Source organism: Aptenodytes patagonicus, chromosome 1, assembly GCF_965638725.1.
Source record: "Aptenodytes patagonicus chromosome 1, bAptPat1.pri.cur, whole genome shotgun sequence".
Lineage (NCBI taxonomy): Eukaryota > Metazoa > Chordata > Aves > Sphenisciformes > Spheniscidae > Aptenodytes > Aptenodytes patagonicus.
This window is the reverse complement of record NC_134949.1, coordinates 54,889,217-54,911,676: the sequence shown is the minus strand read 5'-3', so window position 1 is coordinate 54,911,676 and position 22,460 is coordinate 54,889,217. Positions and strand designations below refer to the sequence as shown.

General features: G+C 48.0%; 3 protein-coding genes across 11 annotated transcripts in view; 2 read left to right on the top strand and 1 right to left on the bottom strand.

Moving 5' to 3' along the window:
• The window catches only part of AGBL3 (AGBL carboxypeptidase 3), a 29,299-nt gene extending 18,279 nt beyond the window's left edge, over window positions 1-11,020 (top strand). For 5 of the 9 annotated variants that reach the window (XM_076335685.1, XM_076335694.1, XM_076335665.1 and 2 more), the window contains 5 exons: window positions 2,486-2,554; window positions 3,724-3,781; window positions 8,021-8,069; window positions 9,339-9,541; window positions 10,224-11,020. In XM_076335685.1, coding sequence (XP_076191800.1) covers window positions 2,486-2,554; window positions 3,724-3,781; window positions 8,021-8,069; window positions 9,339-9,541; window positions 10,224-10,483 — 639 coding nt within the window. In that variant the 3' untranslated portion in view covers window positions 10,484-11,020. Of the gene's footprint in view, window positions 1-2,485; window positions 2,555-3,723; window positions 3,782-6,273; window positions 6,647-8,020; window positions 8,070-8,634; window positions 8,729-9,338; window positions 9,542-10,223 lie in introns of those variants that run through there. The other 4 variants (XR_012995153.1, XR_012995152.1, XM_076335712.1 and 1 more) reach the window with 3 other exon arrangements.
• Window positions 11,021-14,965: 3,945 nt separating this feature from the next.
• On the top strand, window positions 14,966-20,725 carry TMEM140 (transmembrane protein 140). The gene is given in 5 exon segments (XM_076335651.1): window positions 14,966-15,125; window positions 17,304-17,422; window positions 18,028-18,143; window positions 18,949-19,533; window positions 19,536-20,725. Coding segments are annotated over 3 exon segments (651 nt in total). The 5' UTR covers window positions 14,966-15,125; window positions 17,304-17,422; window positions 18,028-18,130; the 3' UTR covers window positions 19,589-20,725.
• A 382-nt stretch (window positions 20,726-21,107) lies between these two features.
• On the bottom strand, window positions 21,108-22,348 carry CYREN (cell cycle regulator of NHEJ). Its single transcript, XM_076335639.1, has 3 exons — window positions 22,198-22,348; window positions 22,036-22,105; window positions 21,108-21,636 (listed from the first exon to the last, which is right to left on the bottom strand). Exons 1-3 carry the CDS (start codon window positions 22,314-22,316, stop codon window positions 21,397-21,399), a joined length of 429 nt encoding a protein of 142 aa, XP_076191754.1. The 5' UTR covers window positions 22,317-22,348; the 3' UTR covers window positions 21,108-21,396.
• Window positions 22,349-22,460: the final 112 nt, after the last annotated feature.

Below are 22,460 nucleotides of genomic sequence, written 5' to 3'. Positions count from 1 at the left end.
TTAGTACTTCTCAGCCCTTCATGCTTTCTTGCCCCACCTCCTCTCATCTGGCTGGCAGTATGCCTGTGCATAGGGGTGTGACATGGGGCTGGCAGCTGTGAGGACTGGCAACTTGAGAAAAATTTGCCTAAAACTCTGAGCCTTTCCACTTCATTCACTAAAAATAGCCTTGTTTGTGTCGAAACACTCACCATGCCAGTCAGTGGGATTGATTCCAGTTTTTTTCTGATGTCCATAAGCGCCATTTCCTTGTGGTCTGTAAATGGTGCATAGAAGCAAGGCAGGAGGGTTTGCCTGATGTCTGTGAGTAAGCTGTAGATTGAGCAGGCTGCCACATAACTCTCATTCATAGCTGCTTATTGCAAAACATCTGTGCGTGGTATTCATCCCAGGGATTGGGATTAAAGGCCCTATAATGAGATTTATCCAGTTGACATGGGAGCTGTGGAACCCTGTTGGATAATTGTGATTTCAGGGGACTTTCAAACTCGGAAAAAGAATTGGAGGGGTGTAACACTGCTTTAGATAACCAAAGTCCGGACAAACACAGAAGACCACTGCAGAAAGTTGGGGTATTGTTTCTCGTCCATTTAGTTTAGTCTTTAAACCTGGTAGACTTGCTTGGTAATATACATAAAAGAAACAGCCAAGAACAAAGAAGAGCAGGGATGCCTTCCTAGAAACACTTGAGAAGAGCCATACAGAACCCACACAAGAGCATTTGTTAGAGCTTAATTACTTCAGGATCTGTACTAAATAATGGATTAGCATATTCCTCATCCCCACAGATTTTTCATACGATGTGATGAGCCATTTAACAGCCACTTTCTATCCTCCCTTGTCTCCTCCTGCCACATTCCTTGCTGTGTGTTCTTTCCACTTATATCCCTCTGATGTTCAGTCCCTGCCGTGACCTGGTTTAACACACTAATCTGATGGGAAGCGAACCCAGCAAAAAGAATGAGATGGTTTTCTGCTGGGTTAATGAGTTAAGTCAGCTCACACAAGATTTTTTTGAGCATCAGAGCCAGTTTAAGGGATGGAGGAAAACACTAGCTAGGAGCAGGGACCAAAGTGGCAGAGTTTGGAGTGGGGGAGGCAGGACCAAGGACGAAGGAAAAGAGACTTTCTCCTTCAGTAGCAGGAAGCCCTTAGGAGATCTCAGCAGTCTGTGAAACCACAGCTTTAAGTGATTACTCAAACCTCCCTATTTCAAAAGTGACTGCACTTTAGAAATGAGTCACTAATTTAATACACAATAAAGAGGAGGTTTTTCCAGCAGAGATCCCTCTGGGCACAGAGCCCATCCCATCACGTGCCTGTTTTAGGAGAGGATGAGCATGTTCAGAACTGAGCACAGCTTTGGCCACCTAAGAGCCTGATTCTGTAAGGGTATGCCTGCCAGTACCTACAAACACCAGTATACATTGCAAAACTATTAGTTAAGTGGAGCTTCACTAGGATCTCTTCTGTAATTTCTGTGCTGAAACATAGGCAAAGACATCTTTCATGCAATGAAATTGTATGAATTGCATTCATGTATCTTTCATGCAATGAATCAAAGCGCTTCTGCTGGATGTATACTAGGGGCATAACACATCAGAGTGATACTGTTACTATGTAAAGAAAGTAACAACAGTTTATCAAATGAGTTTGAAAGAACAGTACAATGCAATTCCTGCAAGAAGTTTCTTTCTTTTGTTCTTTTCATGATTATGCACATTTTCCCATGTGGATCTACTTCAGTGACTAATTAAGGTTGTTAGATCAAAAGACATACCAAAATTTCTGTTGTTGTTCTTGATGGAAGTTCTTAAAGGCATTTGAAAAAGGTGAATAGCAAGGAATATCACAGGTACAGTGGAGTTTTTGACAGAAATTCATGCTGGAGCTGTATGTAGCCCTCAACGGCACTTTGCTGATGTTCAGCCTAGAAAACTACATGGCCCTCAGATGTAAAATAGGAGCACTGTTATTGTTGCCTAGAGAAAGCAAACTGTCATTTGGAAAGAAGACATCACATTAATATTTTGATGGGTAATATTCTCTTTATGTACATAAACATTATAATGCTGGCTGCTTTATTAATGCTTTCATTGATGCAGTAGGTAGACCAGTGCTTCCCAAGCTTTTTGCATTTTATGGCAATCTATCTTTCTTTTCAGAAGGGCCTACATTGAAAAAACAGAGCAGTGGCAATTAATACTACTGAGAAAGCCTGGCTCTCCAGGTTCCCAGACTAAAAATAAACAAGCCAAATTGAGTAGGAAGTGAGGTCCCTTGTCAATATGATGTGTTTATGTCCAGGTTCATAAATATTTGCTGAACAGAACAGCATAAGGAATTCAGTCTTGAGCAGCTTGCTTACATGTGTTCCTTCTGGCATTGTGATTATCATGTTTATTTGCAACTCTTTTTTTTTTTTTCTTTGTAACTGTAATATTCCCTCATGAATCAAAATGGTTACATACTATTTTCTGTGCAGAAAAAAAACAAAACATCAGGAGAACATTTTCACAGCAATGCTAAGGACAGAAGTCATGAAAGCAAAAATGTGAGTATTTTTCATCCCAGTAGAAACATGTTGTGCTCCTTTTCTGACCAGAGACTGACATATGACAACTTAATTCAACCACTGTAACTTTAGACAAACAATTTTGTCACCAAAAGCTGCTGACCTAGAATGCCCATTGCTCTTTATTGTCTATTTCATCTATGAATGAGGTATTAACATCAACAAGTCTGGGACAGGAAAAAATGGTAAAATTATGTCTCATGAAGATATTATTTAATACGTTCAGATCTTTCTGTCAAGGAATATGCCTTGAGGCTGGAGATTATACCAGCTCTTCTTCAGTCTTCAAAACTACTAACACCTCACTCCCTCAGCTGGACCTGTTTCACTTCCAGTTTCATTGAACAAGATTTTTGCCAAGTCCATTAAAACATTTTCTGTTGTGTCTTCCAGTCCAGTATAGTGCTGTGAAGAGAAGAGAAAGGGAAAGGTCACAGGATGTTCTAGGGAAACAGGCAGTAAATTTTTTAATTAACTCTGGGATCATTACCAAGCCCAAGCTCTGAAATGCTTGTGCTGGCAATATTTGTAAAGCTGCGTCATGCCCCTTCCTACCATTCAGAGTGTGTGATTTGGTACTCAGCATTAGTTGGCCTAGCAACTACCATGGGATTAAGTTTATTAAAAGGACATTGTCAGAATAGTCTAATCTTTTTTAAAAACATCACTTCTTCATTTTTGCTGTTTGGCATCCTATATAACTATTTAGAAAATGTGAGCCTCGTTGTAGTTGACAAACACTTAAAAATCCTAGATGAAAACAGTGGAGTCTAATGTTATGTTCCTACTTTCATGAAAAGGAATTTAACTTAAATATTTTTTATAATGCTGAGCACCCAACAGCTTGCAAAGTGAACATAAGTTGCTGAGTTTTCTGAGCTTTTGAAAATCAGGCCAAATACTGAATGCCTAGCTTGCCTTCTGCTTAAAAAAAAAAAAAAAAGAAAGAAAGAAAAAGCCTAATCTTTACATGTTAACTGTTTTCCCACTAGTTATTGAACCCTTACCAAGCTTCCCCTATCCTAACCTAGTGTATACTCCTTGCACAAGCCATGAAGTGCCTGATCATAAAGATGACAATACCTTTTTGTCATTCAGTCTTTTGGAACTTATTAATAATTCATTCGTCTTTCTATTCTGTTTCACAGACTCAAGGCATTGAAACTCAACATAAGATGTTTCAGGTACTTGACCCAGTGAAAAAAGGTAAACATTATATGTTTCTTTAATTCTTAAAATCCCAATAAGCCTTTTTTTTCTATAATCTCAAACCTCAGTAAAGAGTATGTCCCAAAAAGATAAGTACAGTGTTCTTTAGCTGGGATTTCACTCAGTCTCAGCATTTGGAAGAGCTCATTTTTCTTTAGTTTAAACTGTCTTTATCTCATTATTACACTCTGCTTTACTGAGTGGGAATGGTCTCACTGGAGGAAAAAATGAACCCGAGGCAAATTCCAGAGAGGTGAAAAAATATTTTTTCCTATTGGCAGGAGGGTACACACATTTGTAATAATGTGCTCATTTTGTCCAGAGAGGCTAGAGGAGAAAACATTCATTGAAGTCAAACAAGGCAGCCCAAATCCTATGAAAAATTGATATCAACCAGAACTTTTTGGTTTCAGTACAAAGTGAAAGAAGCAAATGTGGAGGCTAAGGAAACGGAACTGGAGGACTTGTGTCGTTGCAAGCACGAGGAAATCTGGGAAAGATTTAGGTGTCAAAGGGAACAAGTAGCTCAACATGAGTTATCTTCATACTGTGCCACGAGGACAAACACAGTTTTTGCCTATGTGAAAATAGGAGGGAAAAGCTATCTTGACTTCTTTGTAGAACTCTTTGAGACTAATACTGAATTACTTTGACTACTTCTAGTGTCATCGTTATTTTAAACAATTTTTTAGAAAAGAAGAATGCAAAACAGAACCCCTCAAAGTATGTGAGAGCTGGAGACAACCTCTTGTCTCTTAAGAGAGTTCAGCCACTTTATGATGAAACGAGACTTTATGGGATGAAAATTGTTTCCTAAAATACAAAGATGTTCTTCAGTAGAGTAGCAGAAAGTAGCAGAGATAGTCTCAGTCATTGAAAAAGAAAGCATGAGAAGCTGTGACTGCAATTGATAACAGACAAATTTGCATTAGAAATAAGAGATGTATGTTTTGGCAGGGAGTCAGAATGCCCATTAGTGCAAACTCCAGGAGATGTAGTGGGTTCTCTGTCCCGCTTCAGTCAAACACACAGTCTACAACAGGGTCCACAGAAAACTGAATGAAATTGCTAGCCTATTTTTCATGATAGGCAAAACGAATTATGAAATGAGCTGTGGTTCTTTCAGGCCTTAAAAATCTGGTTTTCATAAAGTTATAGTTTTAATGTTTCATATTAAAACAGAATAGGCTTCTTACAGGAATGTAGAGTTTATTCAATCCAGGAGTTTAAGGATAGGGTTTGGTAGAGTTTTTGGTAGAGTTTTAATAGAAAATGTTGCTGTGGACAGAGTACTGAAAAGCAATGGAATTTGTTATGCTTAGTGTCAAACTTTGTGGCTTCGCAGATACCCACAGCACCATGAAACAGCCCATTATCAAGCATACCAAATCAACAAGTTAATCTATGAAGAAAGTAGCAGAGCAGAAATGTCCTGACTAGAAAGCTACTTGTCCTCATCCCACAGTGCCATAAGTCAGCATTCATTGATTTTAGCCATTATTGTTATTTTTTTTTATTCCAATAAACAGCTCTGAGCAGTGTTAATTACAGCATCATGTCACTTTTCTTAGATTCTTACAGCTCATATTATTGGCAAAATTTTGCAAAGCCAGTAGTACATTGCTTTTCAGTTCTGACCTCTCCTACACAATTAAACAAGCCTCAAGAAATATTCCAAGAATTACAAAAAGAAAAAAAAATAGGATTCTTCTCATTGATACAAGAGCTTTAAAATCTTTTCCAGATGTCATGTCAGCAAATTATACAGAACAGTACTTCAGCCATTGTTTTCATGAGCAGAGATCTAGAATTCCTCAATGAGGACTGGATGAGAAATACTAAAGTAGTCATACATATTATCTGTGGTTTTATCTGAGTTTTATAGATTCATAGGGAGCTATCACAGATCACTTAAACATAGGAATGTGAGAACATATTACTTATTCTCTGCCTACATTAAGGACACTGGAATTTATTCTCAGGACGATGCTTATTCATGTGATTTTCACACTTTGGGTGCTGAAAACCTAACAATGTCATGCTGTAGCAGTATGTTTTAGTAATGACTTTGTGCTTGGTTCTGAATTCCTGTCTTGTTTTTCTCAGACATGCACCCAGAGCTATTCTACCTTATGACTACTTTGTTTTTGTCTTGGAGAACTTTACCAGAAAAAAAAATTAAAACAAAGTAGCATGGTGGCTAGAATACTAACAGGTTAATATTTGGTTTGTGAAAGGGTTTCTAGGAAGGATGTGCCTGTGATAGGAGAGGACTGGATTCATTGACTGAGGGGATCCTGTGTTTGTAATGTATTTTTTAAACCTATGTAAATATAATTGGAAGGTTTTCCTATGTTTTGCCTTCCCTACTTTATTTTGGCCAGGTGGGTTAAATATTATTAATGAAATTCTGTATCAACAGTATAAAGCACCTCTTCGTTTAGAATAAAAGGAGCTTCAAAATATTGTAAATATTATTTATGTCCAAGGGACATGCCTCCCCATAGACTGTCAGACCCGGTTCATCTCATCCGTTGATCATGGACCTTACCCAGTAGTCTCCTGCCTCACCGTACCCTGCAGGTGAGGTATTTGCAGTGCAGCACTAAAGCCAGCTGCAGCTAACCTGGTTCACGGCCGGCTGGTAAGCTGCATCTGCTGGGTCAGGTCATGCTGAGAGAGAGGCCAGGGGCCTGGGCTGCAGCAGTGATTTTGCACTTGAGGAGATGTGGTCTTCACCTGCCGTCAGTGCCGGGGCCGTGCCTGTCATACCAGCTGACGCGCTGGAGATCCATGTCTTGAGAAAGAAGATATATGAGCCACCTGCAGTATGGACACAAAGATGAAGTTAAAAGTGACTCCCCCTCTGCCAGCCTCTAAGTCTGGGCACAAATCATTACAGCTGTAATTGGCTTCTGTGGGACAGGCAGTCCAGTTACAGTTTAAGTACAGTACAGTTGAGTACATTTAAGTGTTATGACTGATGAGGGCTTGCCTGCCAAAGAGGAGATTAATAAAGAATGCATTTTTAAATGTTTTTGCAATCTTGGGTGACTTTAAAGCACTTTCTTCCGCCACTGCAGCTGTTCATTCCTAGCTATTGTGTACCACACCCAAGGGTAAAAATGTAGCAGATCACAGATCTAGGCTTTCCTGGAATTGACCTTGCTTAGAGGAAAAGGAAGGGGAAAAAAAAAAAATCCTGGTTCTTAATATTTTGTTACTTTGTTTTTTAGATCCCAATTGGAGTACTATCCCACAGCCTGTAAAACACTTTATATCCCCTTTTTCTCCCTTCTACAGCTCTTCCAGAGATGTCTTATCAGCAGGGTGTGTAGTGAAGGCAGGTGCTCTATACGTACCTGAGAGGAAACAATTTCAAGGGCAAAAGTTGCTGTCGCTCGGGTACTTTGATCTCACCTGCACTGGACCCTTGTTCAGCTGCTGCCTGAATGCAGCGGCACCAGCACTCTGGAGGCTGCCACACTACTTAACTTCTAGCTTCCCTGGGTGCTGGCACTGCTTATGCCCCAGGACACCATGTTCTTACACAGCCAGCTTCCCTGCAGTGAGCACGAGCAGCTCATGAGCACATATTGCCTGTCAAGATCAGTCGGGTGGCACCAGCTCTTCTTCTCTCCCGCTTCCACCCATGTTGCTTGACCAGTGGGGCTTGACATAGTACTCGTGCTCTGGAGACATCTGTTATGACTCTAGTCCAGTGTCATTTGAATGTCAAACACTTGCTTTCCTTGGAGCAGACACTAGAACTGAGAACATGTTCTTCAACAGAGCTTCATGCTTACCAAACCAAAATAATCATGTTGCCTTTGGCACCTGCACTTCCTGATTTACTGTTCTATGCATAGTGGAACAGTTTCAGTGGGAGCTACCTAGAGTATCTTTTTCCCAAAATAGCCTTTCTTAGGCAATAGATGAAGAAGGGGAGGTGGGCATGTAAGTTGGAATCTACTCAATATGAAGAAAGTCTTAATTCCCACAGCTAGTCATCTGAGTAAATGGCTTGATGTCCAGCGATGTCTGCTTACTGTACCTCTACTTACAGTAACTACTTACTATTACAGTAAGTAGCGTTACAGTAAGTAACTGTATCAGCCTCAGCCAGTTACTGAGTCTGAACTGGCCAAGACAAAATTTGGACGTTTCATTGGGTTGATTTTTTTTAAGAGATCTGATATGCACTTTCAATATTATTCTTTTTTCTACTTTTTACAGTAAAATTGCGAATTACAGCCTCTGTCAAACAAGTAGGAGAGGATTTCAGGTAGGATACTGTTATATTTTACAGGTTTCTAGCATTTTTTACAAAGTAGGAGTGAGAGAATGATCCCAGCCTGATTTCTTTACAAATCCATTCTCTTCCTTTTGATGCTCCTCTGACATTGTGCTTCATTGTTTTTCATTCATAAACTAGACAGCTGTCCTTGGCCACTTCATCCCATGGTTGAGACTGCAGTGGAAGGTGATATTAGAGAAGCAGAGAATCCTCTTCCCTCCATCTCATTTGGAGCACCAGACCCCCTCCTTCAGCATGTAGCTGAAGCTCCTTTCCCCAGCTTTGCTGGACTCGCCATCGCACAGGCACTGATGTGGTGCTTTTCTGGAGGAAGGGATGATTGCTGCTGTCTTGGGAGGGAGGGAGAAGATAGGGTTATGCAGCTTCTAAGAAACAGGGCAGAGGTGAGAAAATAAAGGCCAAGCCAGGCTAGGTGGCACAGACAGTCCAAAACAGACATTTACTAGTTTAGAATGGTTGGATATCTTAAAATCACAATATTGTCATGGTGCTGGTGCTTAGCTTTTTGCTAGTGCATTCCCTTCACTTCTAGGTTCTGGTGCTTTGGTGATGAACAATGAAGGTTGTACACTCTTATGGGTGTGCAAGGCCCTGTGGCAGTAACACTGACGATCAGTGTTGGTTACTTTCGTAAGTACCCACCTACTGATAGCATAATGTTCTGTGTCTTGCCAAGCGTACATGTGGCTGTTGTTGGGTAACAGAGCAAAGTGGAGTTAGCTAGCTAGTTGGATTGCAGCGGATCCTGCCACAAACACCTTATGAAATAAGACATATTAATTTGTTCATACTAAATGATTTCAAGGACTCCGGTTTTGCACCTTACAGCTCAGACTTTGCTACACAAACTTGAAAATTTTAGGCTTTCCCCTGATAAAAGAGGAAGGAAATGTCTTTTGTGTCTGTCTTTACTTCTGTGATGATAAGATAACCCTCTGCTGCTTCTCTGATGGGTACTTCTGGCTGACTTGGAAGGTATAGTGGTATAGTGGCTACATGATATTGGCAATAGTGTCCTTAAGATAGTACGATGGCATTGTGGTTCTTTGTAGTGTAAATTACTTCTTTTCTTTTTTTTTTTCCCCCTCATATGATTCTTAGGAAATGCTTCAGACTAAAGTAGCAGGAATTTTACCTGAAAGAATTTTCTATTCTGTACGGTCATCTTTATGTATGTCTTGTCATGAATTTGTGTGGAGATAAAATATTTTCAGACCTGACCTCTTTGTGTTTTAGGTCTGAGAGTCTCACCCATGATGCTAAAGGCAATCATGAAAAGCCATCTGTGCCACAGAAGGCAGGAGAAAGTGTGTGCCGTGATACAATCCTATCCACAAATTTCCATTCATCCAGCTTTAATCTGGTCTCCCGGAAGATGAGGAAACACAATGGCAAAAGCGTCTCCAAGTCTGCAGAGAAGACATTTCAATATTTAAAAGGTTTCTCAGTTATTGTTCTATTCAAAATACACCAAAGAATAGGATTTCGTTCTGTTTGATGGGTTTCTTGGTCTAGCTGTCTCAAGGTACTGAAAGACATAAGACAGATGGTGGCAGTACATTAGCAGTGCTGGAAAACTCCTGTGTGTTCAGCAGCAGCTGATACACTGTGGCAGATACCAGAACTGGTGTCACAGAGCTTCCCAGCTGAGACACTAGAGGTCCAGAAGCTGATTAACCTCTTTGTGAACAGCCCGGGGAAAAGAGCTTGGAAAATCTCAACCTAATGGCAAAGGGTAATGCCTCTGACCCTGCACTATCCTTCTGCAGTTACTGGTGGGAGAGGCTCCAGCCATCAGTTCATTGCTTTTCATACATATCAGCATGCTGTAAAGGGATGTATGGTCTGATTTTGTGAAATGTTGGAATTAGCCTTTCCAGGGCGGGTCAATAGAATATCATATCGCTGGAGCAATAAAACCAGGTCCTGTGCCTATGGCTGAAGTTTCCACGTTTTAGTACTAGATTTTGAATCGTGCTGTGGCTCTCCTTTAATAAAGTAAATGTTTCTGCCATAATAGCACAGTTCCTTGTGAAGGAAACCGAAGCCATGTACTTTTTTAGTAAGTAGTAACTCCGTAGTAGTTGATATGGATTTGTTTTTTCCTCCTTTTTGGCTCAGGTCATGATCATAGTGCAAAGAGCAATTCAAAAAAGGAAGAAAGGAAAATGAAGGAGAAGCTCCCCTCAAAAAGCACAAAGCCCAAGAAAACCAGGACAGCAACCCAAGATGTAAATTTTGGGAAGAGTAAATCCAGCCAGGCACAAGACACACTGCAGTTCTCTCTGCCGTTACTGCCTGAAGCAAAGAACAGACATCATGCTGCAAAATATCGGGGTATATTTTGGAGCCCCAGTTCTTCAGCCAATGAAGGCACATGAAAGTGTCATGTATCTGATTTGCTCAAACAATTCCCAAGACTTTGGTTGTGGATTATGACTCTACCAGCGAGGGAGTAGATACCTGCAGAAATCAAAATTCTTCTTGCTCTTTTTTTTCTGAAAAATAGTTCTCATGCGTCGGCTAATTTTACACATGAAGTTTCTCTCACCACATGAAGAAGTATCCCAAATTCTAAACCAGTTTAGTGGGGAGTCTGTCCTGAATATAAAGTATCATTTGTCTTAAACAATATGTACTGTTTTGTGAGGCAGACTCCACTTCCAGAAAGAGCTCTGTGAAGAGCTAAGTCCCCCCCTTCTTTTTTTTCCTTTGTTTTTTGCTTCTTCACTCTATTTGGAAGTTTTCCTAAGATTCTCAAGGAGAGGGATTATTCACCAAGCAGCTGAAGCCACCATTCCTTGATCATAGTAGAGAAACTGGAGAGTCATAAGCCACGAAAATCATTCCCCCCTTTCACCAACAAACCAAATACATGTTACACTCAAAAACATTTGACATAAAATCTGTACACAGTCGGTCAGTCTGTGGAACTCTTTGCTAGAGGATGTCATGGATGCAAAAAATGTACATGGATCCAGGTGGACATGTACCTTATAGATAGACCACTGGGGGTTTTTGAATAGACACTTACGGCTTGGGAAATCTCCTCAGCTGAAAAGAGTGAGAACGTAGGAGAGTGCTTGGGAAAAGTATTGGATATGTTTGTTCTGTTCCTGCTCTCCCCTGGGCATCCATGCGTGGTCACCTTGGAGGCAGGGTGCTGTGATAGATGGCCCCTTAGCCTAAACCAGTATGGCCATTCATGTGTTCTTACATACCCGGGTAATATTTCACTCATTCCAGTCATACACCTGTATAGTTTGCATTTTCTTAATGTGTATAGCATTGTACAGACATTTGGGAGAAGAGATGAAAAATATGCTGCTTAAGACAGGTACTGAGTTGTGTCTCCTTTAAATTTCCTAGCACTTAGGATTTCCCAGTAAGCAAAAGCAAGTCAGTGGGCTTCCTCTCTCTACCTCATCTGTGTCTCTACAGCATGCTCCATTTTAATCCGTACATTGGAACCTATTGCTGCAAAATCGGGGCCATCAAGTTTTGAGCATTTGAGAGGGGCTGAGCTAGAATTGCCAGTAATAAATAAAACCTAAATTATTTGTATCTGCAAGAAGAAAGAATTGGCCAAATACTTAAAATATTTAAAATTTATCGCTGGAAGGAAATATCCCAAACAGCCTCTCTGTTGTGCACTGTATAAGAAACGAGGAAAAATCATACCGTATTACAGCAAGACAAATGCAGTAATAAAGACAAAAAATTAGACACATAGGCACAAGTCATCATTACAAGGCCTCCCAGAGACAAGTGGGTCAGCTTTCTGTCAGGGCTAGAACTGGATGCAAGTACAGTGAAGAAGGGCACCTTCCAACCTAAAGGCTGCAGCCAGCCGGGCACCAGTCCTGGGGAATGCGTTCTGGGAGCCTCACATCTGACACCCTTAGGTGGGATTAGGATTCAGTCTCGTGGAATCCTAAATGCAGCACACGTGCAGACAGCAAAAAGCCATTTGGCTTCGCGCTGCCTTGGACTCCGGCTCTTAGGTTGCCAGCAACCTCCTCGTGACAGCTATAGGAAGAAAAGCATAGAGTTGGCTTCATTTCACTGAGATTTATTTATTTTTAGTTGTCAGCAGATTACAGTTGAGAAAAAAAAATAGTCATTTTACGATTTCTTCTGAATAAAAGTGATTTCTAAGCAATGTAGAAGAATATGAAGTGAACTCCAAGCTCTCTTCTCACCAGTCTAAGGACTCCCACAGGAATCCCTCAAGTCTGGTACAATGGGGCAGTATTAGCTATAGCTGAGAGGGTTTTTGAGTAACTAGAGGGAACAAAGTTCTGTGGGGATTCCCTCAGGAATGAGGACCAGGGTCGTAACCAACTTCTGGGAAGCAAGTGTGGTAGCTTACTTTTAAAACAGCAGGCTAAAATAAGCACAACACTTTTGAAAGTCCCAACTCATCTCATGCTTTACTTGTGATTCCTAATATTACTAGAACTGCTGACGGTGTTGCTGTGTGTGCTTTAACTGCACCACGAGAAACCAAGATGAACTGCAGAGCAGTTCATTCCACTGTAAAGCCATGTGAACATCTCCTTAATGCACACAAGAAATTACATTTCTATTTCAGGAAACAATTCCAGGAAGAAACGATTGCACAGGAATTTAGTGGAAGCTGGCTCCTGGGAAGTGCTCTCCTTTCCTACCCATAGACACCAGGCCCCAGCAGCCCAAACACTCCATCCGATCTCTCCTACCTCCAGGGACACATACATAGAAGCCCTGCTCTCTTTCTCCTCTCCCTACCCATTCTTTCTCCATGAGACATGTTGATGATCATCCCCCTGCTTACCCCACCCCACACCCATCACACCTATCCTTCCCAACTGCTCCATCATCAGACTTTGAGCATCTGAAGCCAAAGGGGCAGCCAGGGGACACCTGTAAAATGTCCCTAGGAAGGAGAACAGCAGGGCATACTGTATCGTGCCCAGCCTTCAGGCACAATCTTCCCTGCCCAAACACCTGGAAGGAGAAGGCAGGGGAACTACCTGCCAGAGGCAGCCAAAGATGTGGAAGGAGGCCTCCAGAATAAGGTCAGTGGTACCAAGGGCAGGTCTTGAGCCAGAGGTTGACTGTACCTCTCCCTGCTGGCAGCCTTGGCATCTCAGGAGGCATTACAAGCAGCAGAGACCGAGACCCTGCAGGGGAGGAGACACAAGGCTCCTTGGGAAACACTGAGGAGCGCTTCTGCCATAGGTGCACAATCAGGCAACCAGCTCTGGCCAGGAAGATGCCCCACTCCAAAAGCAACATTCCCAAATGGTGCATATATTGCTCTGAGCAGTGCCAGAGAAGGCCAGAGAGATGGAGGTGTGTGCAAAGGCTAAAGCCAGGATGTGTGGCCATCTGTCACACTCATGGCTGCTGAGGTGTAGGAGATGGGAAGGGGATCAGACACCTATCTAGAAGGACAGTGGCTCGAGGGAGAAGTGCTGTGGTATGATGGAGCAGACCCACTGTGGCAGTCATCCTGATTGCCCCAGCAAACAGGACCCCAATGCAAAGTGAGGATGTTTGTGAAGGAACTGCTTGTGCTTCCTGCCTGTGGCAGCAAAACAGCAACCTCCCCTGCAGTGCTGAGATCAGCTAAAGAGGTGGCTGATCACTAGACCCAAATCATACACCCTTTTCCTTCCTGAATGACAGAAAAGTGAGTAGCGTGAGGCAAAACTGCATGACCGCCCCTCTTGAGAGCACAAACATGCCTCCTGCCAATGCATGTTTCTTCACTGGAACATAGGTCTCGCCTCAGTGGTCTCTGCTCATACCTCAATTTCCAAGCCAGCAGCCCCAATGTTAGATGATGGCCATATTTAGCCCCAAGGCTTCCCTCTGTGTCCCCACCATTCACCACATTCAGCTCAGCAGCTATGGCCTGCTAGGCTTTATTTGCTGCAAGTCTTCTGCCCCCGCCCCTGATTTCTCCCACCATAACCTCTGCCCAAGCCATCTGTGATCTGAACCACCTCAATCCAGATCCTTGTCCTTCTCAAAGCTAAAATTATTCCACGCACACAGGCCAGATAGGAAGGCACCTCCCCACTGCCACCTGCCTGACGGCTTTATCCATTGAGCTTCTCTTAGGGCTTCCTCCCATATTTCTTTTCACCTCCCTTGTGCTCTTGGATGTGAGTGCCAATATTACAGGCTCACAACCTATGTACCACCTGGAGATTTCCAGACCATGCCTAAATGTGGAATTACTAGGTGGGACCCTGTGAACAGCTTCATGTCTAGGTGTCCCACATGACACACACCTCTCTAACAGAGCCACCACCAAGGCTGCTTATAGGACAGGACAAATGGTTCTGGATCTGGCCAGGAGGACCAAAGGAAGGAGAGTTTTGCCCCTTACATCACTCAAGGTTTCACAGGTTTCCTGTTGCGGCAGGCAGCTTGCTGCTTCTCCTGCACTGTGCCTGCGTAGGCACTGTGCCTGCGGGCAAGGGAGAGCTCGGGTAAAGCTGGGTCTGGGAAGCAGAGGGAGGCGGGCAGCGTTCAAAGTGCAAGAAAGGCAAAGTGGTCAGTGAACTCCGACAGTGCTGCACTACTGGGATGGTCAGTCACCTCTACAGAAGTGTCCAAACAAAACAAACTCGTCTCAGCCCCTGTGGACACCCAAGCCACTCTAGTAGCACAACTTTCCTGGGTGAGCTTAGCCTGGTCAGTTATTCACATCGGTTAGCACAGCCGGGAGAAGAAAGTGCAAACCTGCCCCCAGCTCAGATGGCAGTAGCTGGGCTCGGCTTGTTTTCTTGCTCATATTTAGATGACGCAGTATCAGGGAGGAGCACTGCATCAGGCTTCCATGGCCCTCAAAACCGAAACAGAAAGCAGAGGCAGCTGCCTGGGACGCAACAGGAGCTGCGGTGTCAGAGCCCAGCCGGCACAGGACCTGGCAGCAGCCACAGACCAGCTCAGCTCACCTGAGCTGAGGGCGGCACCTCGGCCCTCTCCAGCGTGTTTCAGCTCTGCACCCAGCCAGATGGGCAGCCCGTAAGTATCCTCCACTGAGTCCCCCACCTTTTTAATGCCGCTGGTATCGGGGGGAGCTGCCAGGCAAAGTGGTGCTGCAGGGTGCAAATATCTGGGAGGGAGGAGGTCCTTCCCCAGCTGTGGGACACTTTCAGGGCAGTTCCTCCGCAGTCTGGTTGCTGGTTTCTGTTTGCCAGCAATCCTTACCTTTTCAGCAGCCTTTCTTCACCTGTGGTTTCTCTGCAGCCAGTCCTGCCTGAGGGCGAAAGAGGGATCGGGGGGGGGGGGGGGGGGGGGGGGGGGGGGCGGGGGAGGAGCGGGTGGCTTGAAGGAAAGGTGCCATGTCCAAAGCTGCCTTCCTTTCCCACCGCTCTTGCAAAGCATTACTCCCCCCGGCAGCCGGTGAGGGGGGATGCAGGAAAGCCAAGTCTTCTGGGGGGCTCTTCAGTGCAAGAGAAAATGCCCATTCCCTCGCCCCTTTGCGTTCAGCCTGTTCACTGCAGCGGGGTCTGGCCGCTCCACAGAGCTGTTCGTCCCTGCACAGAGGCCAGATCCTGCGCCGGAGCTGCATGCCATGGCCTCCCCGTCCCGCTGCCTTTGCCCAGGCACTCAGCCAGCAGCTCGCTGGGGGGAAGGCACAGCCCCAGCCTGGGAAGGTGCTCACCTGCCTAAGAGCCAGCAGAGGGAAGGGTCGTGCAGTCCCAGCAGCACAGAGGGTCCCTACGAGCCCCATCTCACATACAGACACCCCAGGGAGCTCCTGAGCCATGCACATGGAGCCTGTCTGCCCAGGAGACTGAGACACAGAGCTCTCCCATGGTGAAGTCCAGCGCTTCCAGCGATGCCCGCCCAGAAACAAGGGGGCTGAAGCCAGGCTGGAGCTCGCTGAGCCGTGCTCGGGTTCCTCTTTCTTGCACCTTTGAGGTAGAGCCGCAGACTCTCCTGTCCAAAGGCACAGGCACCTCCTTAGCGGCGGAGGGGCTGCAGATGTCTGGGAAAAGCCCCAGCTGGACACAGGGTGACAGCTCTTTCCTGTTTATCCCCTGCTTCTCAGCCAGGCTGCCTCCAAACCGGCCTCAGGGCCGAGCTGCGGAGCTCACGAATGCCGTGCCTGCGGCTGCGCTGGTGGCAGGGCGCCAGGTCTCGGCTTTCATTGCCAAACCATACCCAGCTGTGCGTCTCTGCCCCAGCTGGCACAGGGCACCCGCACCAGGCATGTTTCTGTCCCTGTCACAGTCACACCTGGGGACAGAGATTTACCTGCCAGGCTCGGGAGGCAGCAGGAGGCTGAGGGGCAAATCTGCCTGCAAGTTGGCAGAGTGAACAGAGGGGCATCGCTGGGAAAAGAAAATAGGTCCTTATAGACGTGAGCCTCAAAGCAGAAGGGAGGGCAGAGATACTGTGGGATTTCCCTGGGCCCTCATACACGTGGAGATCACATAGCAGCACAGCGTCTCTGAGGTGGTTCTCCTCCACCCCTGCCATGTATTTCCATGAACCTGCTAGAAATTTAATTCTCTGTCCCCTCTCTAGGGGGACAGAGAATTATTTTTTATTATTTTTTATTAATAATATTTATAATTTAATAATAACTATTTAAATAATAAGTAAAATAGTTACAATTTATAAATAAATAAAATTTAATAATTTATTAATTTAATAATTCATTAAGAGAAATTAAGTAATTAAGAGAAACAATTTTTAATTGCTTTTCTATTTTGTGGAGGGGGGGGTCAATAAAAGCTAACGTGAGATGATTGAACAAAAAGCCCGTGTTTCTACAAGCCTGCCTCCTTAGGAAACAGGTCTAAAGAAATACGACAGCAAGGGTTGGTAGGTGGGCAGGGCCAGGAGCCAGCTGGGCTGTACCGGTCCCAGCTCTGAGTTCCGACAGAAATCCCTGGGGAGCTGGTCAGCTAACCAAGGAGCCCCCTCCAAGCACAGCTTGTTCTCCCTCTGAGGGCTGCGAGGCAGGATGGCAGGGAGAACGGCGAGCAGGCGTGAGCCCTTGCGGGACAGGGAGAGGAAGAGCAGCAATGCCTAGCTGCAAGAGAGCACATGTAAAGACGGACAAACCAAGAGGCAATACCAGGGGCAAGACAAACCCTGGTGAAATTACATGTGCATGAGGTCTCATTCTGCAGCATGCTCTGGGCCCAAGCACGGCTATTTTCCTGGTCGTTTGTGTCTTCATTGTAGATTCAGAACAATGGGCATCCTCCATGTGACCTTCCAGTGTCTCCAGAAGCCCGTTGTGAAGAAGACCTCCAAGGGAAGCTACAAGAAGAAGTGAGGTATTGACCAGGGGAAGGGGACAGGTCAGTGTCTGGATGCGGTGACCCCCTTCCATGCTGTGTGTGTGTGTCCTCCTCCTGGCTATGACTGTGTGGAGGAGGAGAAGTTTGGGACGGAGAAGCTTTATCCCTGTGCACATTAAACATAGGTGGCCCACTCCCAAGTACCCAGGGAGACGGGGAGTGGGAGGGGGATGCTTGAAGGGTCTCTAGTCACCAGCGCTGCAGCTAGGCACCGGGTACAGATTGAGTGGGGTCTCTCCTGGCACTCTAAAAACTCAGAGGCTGTATCAAATCCACAAGCAGCTGTGGGGTCATGGCCTTGGACGTCCAGGACTTCGGGATGATATACCACTGGGCAATGGGCAGTGGAGGGGAGACAGCAGGACTGAATGTTGTGAACTTCTTGAGGGAAGGCGGTAAATGATTTACAGGAGATAATGCTTGGCAAAGGCAGGAAAGGGGTTATTTGCAGAGCCTCAAGCCGGAGGCTGAGCTTGAAACCAAGGTCTCCGAGCTCCTTGGCCTGTGTCTGTGCCTCTGTGCAGACCCAAGTGGCCCGTGCTGCGATGCCGCGTGGCTCTGCAGCCAGTGATACCCCTTCCTGATGCCACTTCCCTGTTTTTCAGCACGAAGCAGAAGCCTGCAAGAGGGCACTAAGGACAGTCCACATTTCTGGGAAAGGAGCAGGGAGTCGGGTTTGCCAGGCAGTCTGAGAGAGGAGCAAGGAGCATGGCAATCGCAGGTCTGTCTCCATAGCACCCATCTCCCCGGGCCCCAGAGAAGGGCGAGCAGCTGCGGGTGGGTCCGGTGTGCCTCTCTGTGGTGGACAACTGCCTGTCCGCGTGGGGCATCGGTCCTCAGGCAACCAGAACAGAGGCGCACCATGTCTGCCAGCCTCAGTGGGGAGCAGGGCTGCCGGCGATCAGCCCTGCTGTGCCCAGAAATGTACAGGCATGCAAGGGCCTCAGGGGCATGTGGATGCTGGAAATGAGTGGCATCAATGGCATCGGGTGTCCCAGAGCTATGGGGGGGAAAGGGGACGGGGAGGCAGGGGGAGTCCTGCACTTCAGACCCTGTCATGCCTGCATTTTACTCAGTCGTCCAAAGACCACAAGGGGTGTCCTTGTCTGACCAGAACTGAAAGAAACGCATTTTCCCAGAATAGCTCTTAACCCCCTCCTTACCAGACAGCAGTGTTTTGCTCCCTTCCAGCACTGCAGTTTGCTGACAAATGCCTATTTTGTCCAATGTGAGACCATGGTGCAAAGGGAGTGTGCGGGGCTAAAGGAGCCACACTAGCCTCATCCCCTGTCCTCCCAGTGCTGGTCCATGCACAGGACATCATTAAGCCACCTTTGCTGTGACCAAAAATGCACCCCCCTTGACCCAGTAACACATGCGCAGCACAGTCAGAGGCAGGACTGAGATCCTCCTCCTCTACTTACAAGGGGAGTCCCAAGACCTCAGTTGACAGGGGCTCGGAGCACACCTCGGGAAGGGTGCCGTAACACACAACAACCAAGGGGTCCCCCCTTCATGTTTTGCAGCAGGCGTCCCCACAGCAGGCTTTACCATGGTATCAAGAGAGCATGCGGGCACCAGGATGGGTCTGCTGCAACAGAGGTGCACCGGGCACCTGCTCTGTGCGCTGACCCTCCTTGAGGCCACCGGGGCCTTGGCCTTGATGCTCTACGCACTGCTGTGGGAAGCCGGGAACCTGGTCGACCTCCCTGACAAACGCATTGGCTTTTACAACTTCTGCCTGTGGAATGAGACAGCTGGGGAGCTGCAGTGCCTGGAGTACAAGCATTTGCAGGTGATGGGCATCAGCCTACCAGGAATGGTGCTAGCCAGGGTTTGCGTGTATGCCTGCCTGGTCTTCAGCATCTTCTACCCCATTTTTGTTGCACATGTGAAGTGCACAGAGGAGAGAGAGGGCTGGAAGGTGATCCTCATCATACTCATCATCAAGACCATAATCCTGTCTGGAGGCCTGGGTACGTTTCTGTTCCAAACCTCGCAGTGGATTCACCCCTCTGATTTCACTGGGGGCTTCCTGGCACTGCTTGGGACTCAGGCTCTGCTACTGCTCCAGATGCTCACTGCCACTATGTACCTCAGCTGGGCCAAGCACACACGCCTGTGTCAAAGCCCTTTACTGAGGAGGCCCTGCCCATTGAGATTTGACAGCGAAGAAGATGCAAGAGCTGTTGATAACCTGATTTAAAACAGTAATCCCGCTACAGCTTTAGACACTGGCAGGAATTTGATGCTTAGTCCAAAGGCCCATGTCCAGCCATGCTCTGGCACACAGCTGTGTGCAGCGCTCCTGCAGCAAGCAGGCAGCAGACACCAACACCCCCAGCACAGCATGGAAGCTTCCCGGGAACAGCGCGTGTAACACACCCCTCAGCCTGGGGCACAGCATCAAAGCGACGGCATTTCTGGCCCTGACTCAGAGGACAGTGAAGGGGACAGATCAGAACCAGCACACAGTGGACACAGCCCTCTGGACATATCTAGCCTAAGTATAGACAGGCAGAGAAGCAAACAGGCCTCCTTTCTTGGAGTTGCCCAAAGAGACTCTGCTCCTTCTCCAACTCCTGGACTAACCAGGGATGCAGTCGAGGCAATTGTGACTTGAGGAGCTGTGGCTTCACACTGCCATCGCAGCAGTGGCAGCCCCAGAAGTGCACTGGAAATACTCTCTTCAGCAGGAGCACCTGTACTTCACCTGCTAGAACAATACCTGGAGCAACTCTGCTTTAGTTCATTAGGGTGAAGTGGCCCACATCCAACCCCAGCAGCAGCAGAGCCCCTGGATGGGCAGCCTAACAACTTGCTGAACACTGAACACAGCCCTAATGAGGGCAGTTTCCACGAGGAAGCAGAGGATTTTGGTGCAGAGCCCCAGGTTTATCCCCACTGATATTATGGGGCTGAGCCCAGCACCCCCACCAGCCTTTGAGACTCCAGGAGAACTGGTTCTGTGCGAGGACAGCTCACCACAAAGCTGTCATACCAACACACGCCCCACGCAGGGGTGTGCTCGGGGAGCAGGACCCGGGCTGCCAAAGGCTGGGGTACAGTGCCCCAGCTGGGCCATCATAGCCAGAGCACTGGATGGGGTCTCTCTGCCATGGCGGTGCACAGCACCGCTCCATGCCATGCCTGTAACCTCGCACAAAGAAGTGCCTGCTTTCCCCCCCATCCCCTTTGGGGACATGAGGGTCTGTTTTCTCTCCTGCTGCGGTCTGGGTGGGGATGTGGCTGGTGATGCGGGTTTGACTGATTCTTCATTTCAGTAAAGGCTCTTGCACCTGCCCCAGCCTCACGTGGTTTGTTCATCCCCGCTTCGGACCGGGAAGAGGATGTTGAGCCATCCTCATCCCTTCCTAGACCCCCATGCACGCTGCCATGGGGTCAGCCCCCTCAGGATGGTCCCTGCCCCTGCCAGTCTGCTCCCACCCATGTCTTCCTCACCTATGGGAGGCCTGCCCAAGCCTGGAGGCAAATTCAGCATCAGGTCCAATGGGGCCAGCCTGCCAGGCCCCACTGCAGCTGTCACAGAGGGACCACAAGGGCAAGGGAGCCCCAAGGCTGAACCATGGCTATCGGGCTCTGCAGAGCCAGCAAAGGCCTTCCAGGGCCAGCAACTCCCTGCTCCCCTCCAGTCCCAACACAACCCACCAAAGGGACACTCACAGAAACCCAAATGTCCTCTTTAATCTGTCCATGCTCTGAGATGCCAAACAGACATGAACATAACCGAATCTGGAGCCAAAACCCACTGAACCCAGCACACACGGGGAGGAGTGCGTGCCCCCTTCCTTTTCCCCCATGGCCTTTATGGGCCTCCTACCAGCTTCATAGGCCACCAACACGGCAGATACACAGCCCACTCCAGGCCCTCCTCCCACCATCCTCAGTGCTGTGGGAGGGGACACCCTCCTCACCGTCCCCTTTGCTCCTGGGGAGCCGCAGAGGAAGCAACATTAGCTGAAAAAGATCTCCCTGACGTATTTCAGAACATCGTCCTCGGAGTCCTCCCAGCCTGTCCTCTCTGCGTCGGCATCAGCACCAGCGTCAGGAGGGGATGGGAGAGCCGGACTGCGGTCGCTGCCTCCCCCCGTGCTGGCTGTGCTTCCAGGAGCCTCGTTTGGTGTTGGCTGGAGCTCCTGCTCCTCTTCGCTCCCGGACCAGGCCTTCTCCTCACCTTCCTCGCACTGTAGATTCTGACCAAAGGGAAAACAACCAGACCTGGCTGTGCGCGACTTCACCCCGGGAGCGCTCCAAGGAGTAGGGGGGGCAGCCCAACATCCCCGCAGGACACCCCCTGCCCAGTCCCCACGTCCGCGGTGGGGGCTGTTTTTGTCCCGCAGCGCCCGGCGGGGTGGCCCAGGGGCAAAGGCAGCTGCTCCGGCCCCGGCATACTTCGGGAAGAGGACGAGGGGACCAGGAAACCCGGGCGGCGCTCGGGAGCCACTCCCCAGACCCACCTTCCGGATGGGGGCCGCCAGGGAGCCGAGGCGGCAGGGCTCACTGCCCGCGCCCCTGGGGGAGCCTCGCCGCCCGCCGGGCCGCGGCCGGGTACGGCCAGGGTCGCGTCCCCACCCTCGGAGGTTCGAGCTCACCTCGGCCAGGACCGCCAGGGCCACGTCCACCAGCTCCGCCTCGTTCATGCAGTACGCCACCGCCACCGCCCTGGGCACCGCACGGGGAGACACTCAGCGCGGGCAGGGCCCAGCCTCGCCCGCCCGCCGCCCCCGCCGGTTCCCCCGCCCCAGCGGCGCTACCTGGGCCCTGCCGCCGCCTGCCGCCGCCCGGCCTTAGGCGGCGGCGGCGCCGCCCGCTCGTCCCCCGCCGCTCCCATCCAGAGCGGGAGGAGCCGCCGCCGCCGCACGCCCGCCGCCATCCCCCATCCGGCAGCACCGCGGGCGGGGTGGGACGGTGCGGCCCCGGGAGCCGCGCCCCGCCCCTCGGACGGGAAGCCCAGGGCTCCCCCCGCCGTTGCCGGCGCGCTGGGGCCAGCCGCGTCTGCGCAGCACGGCAGGGGCGG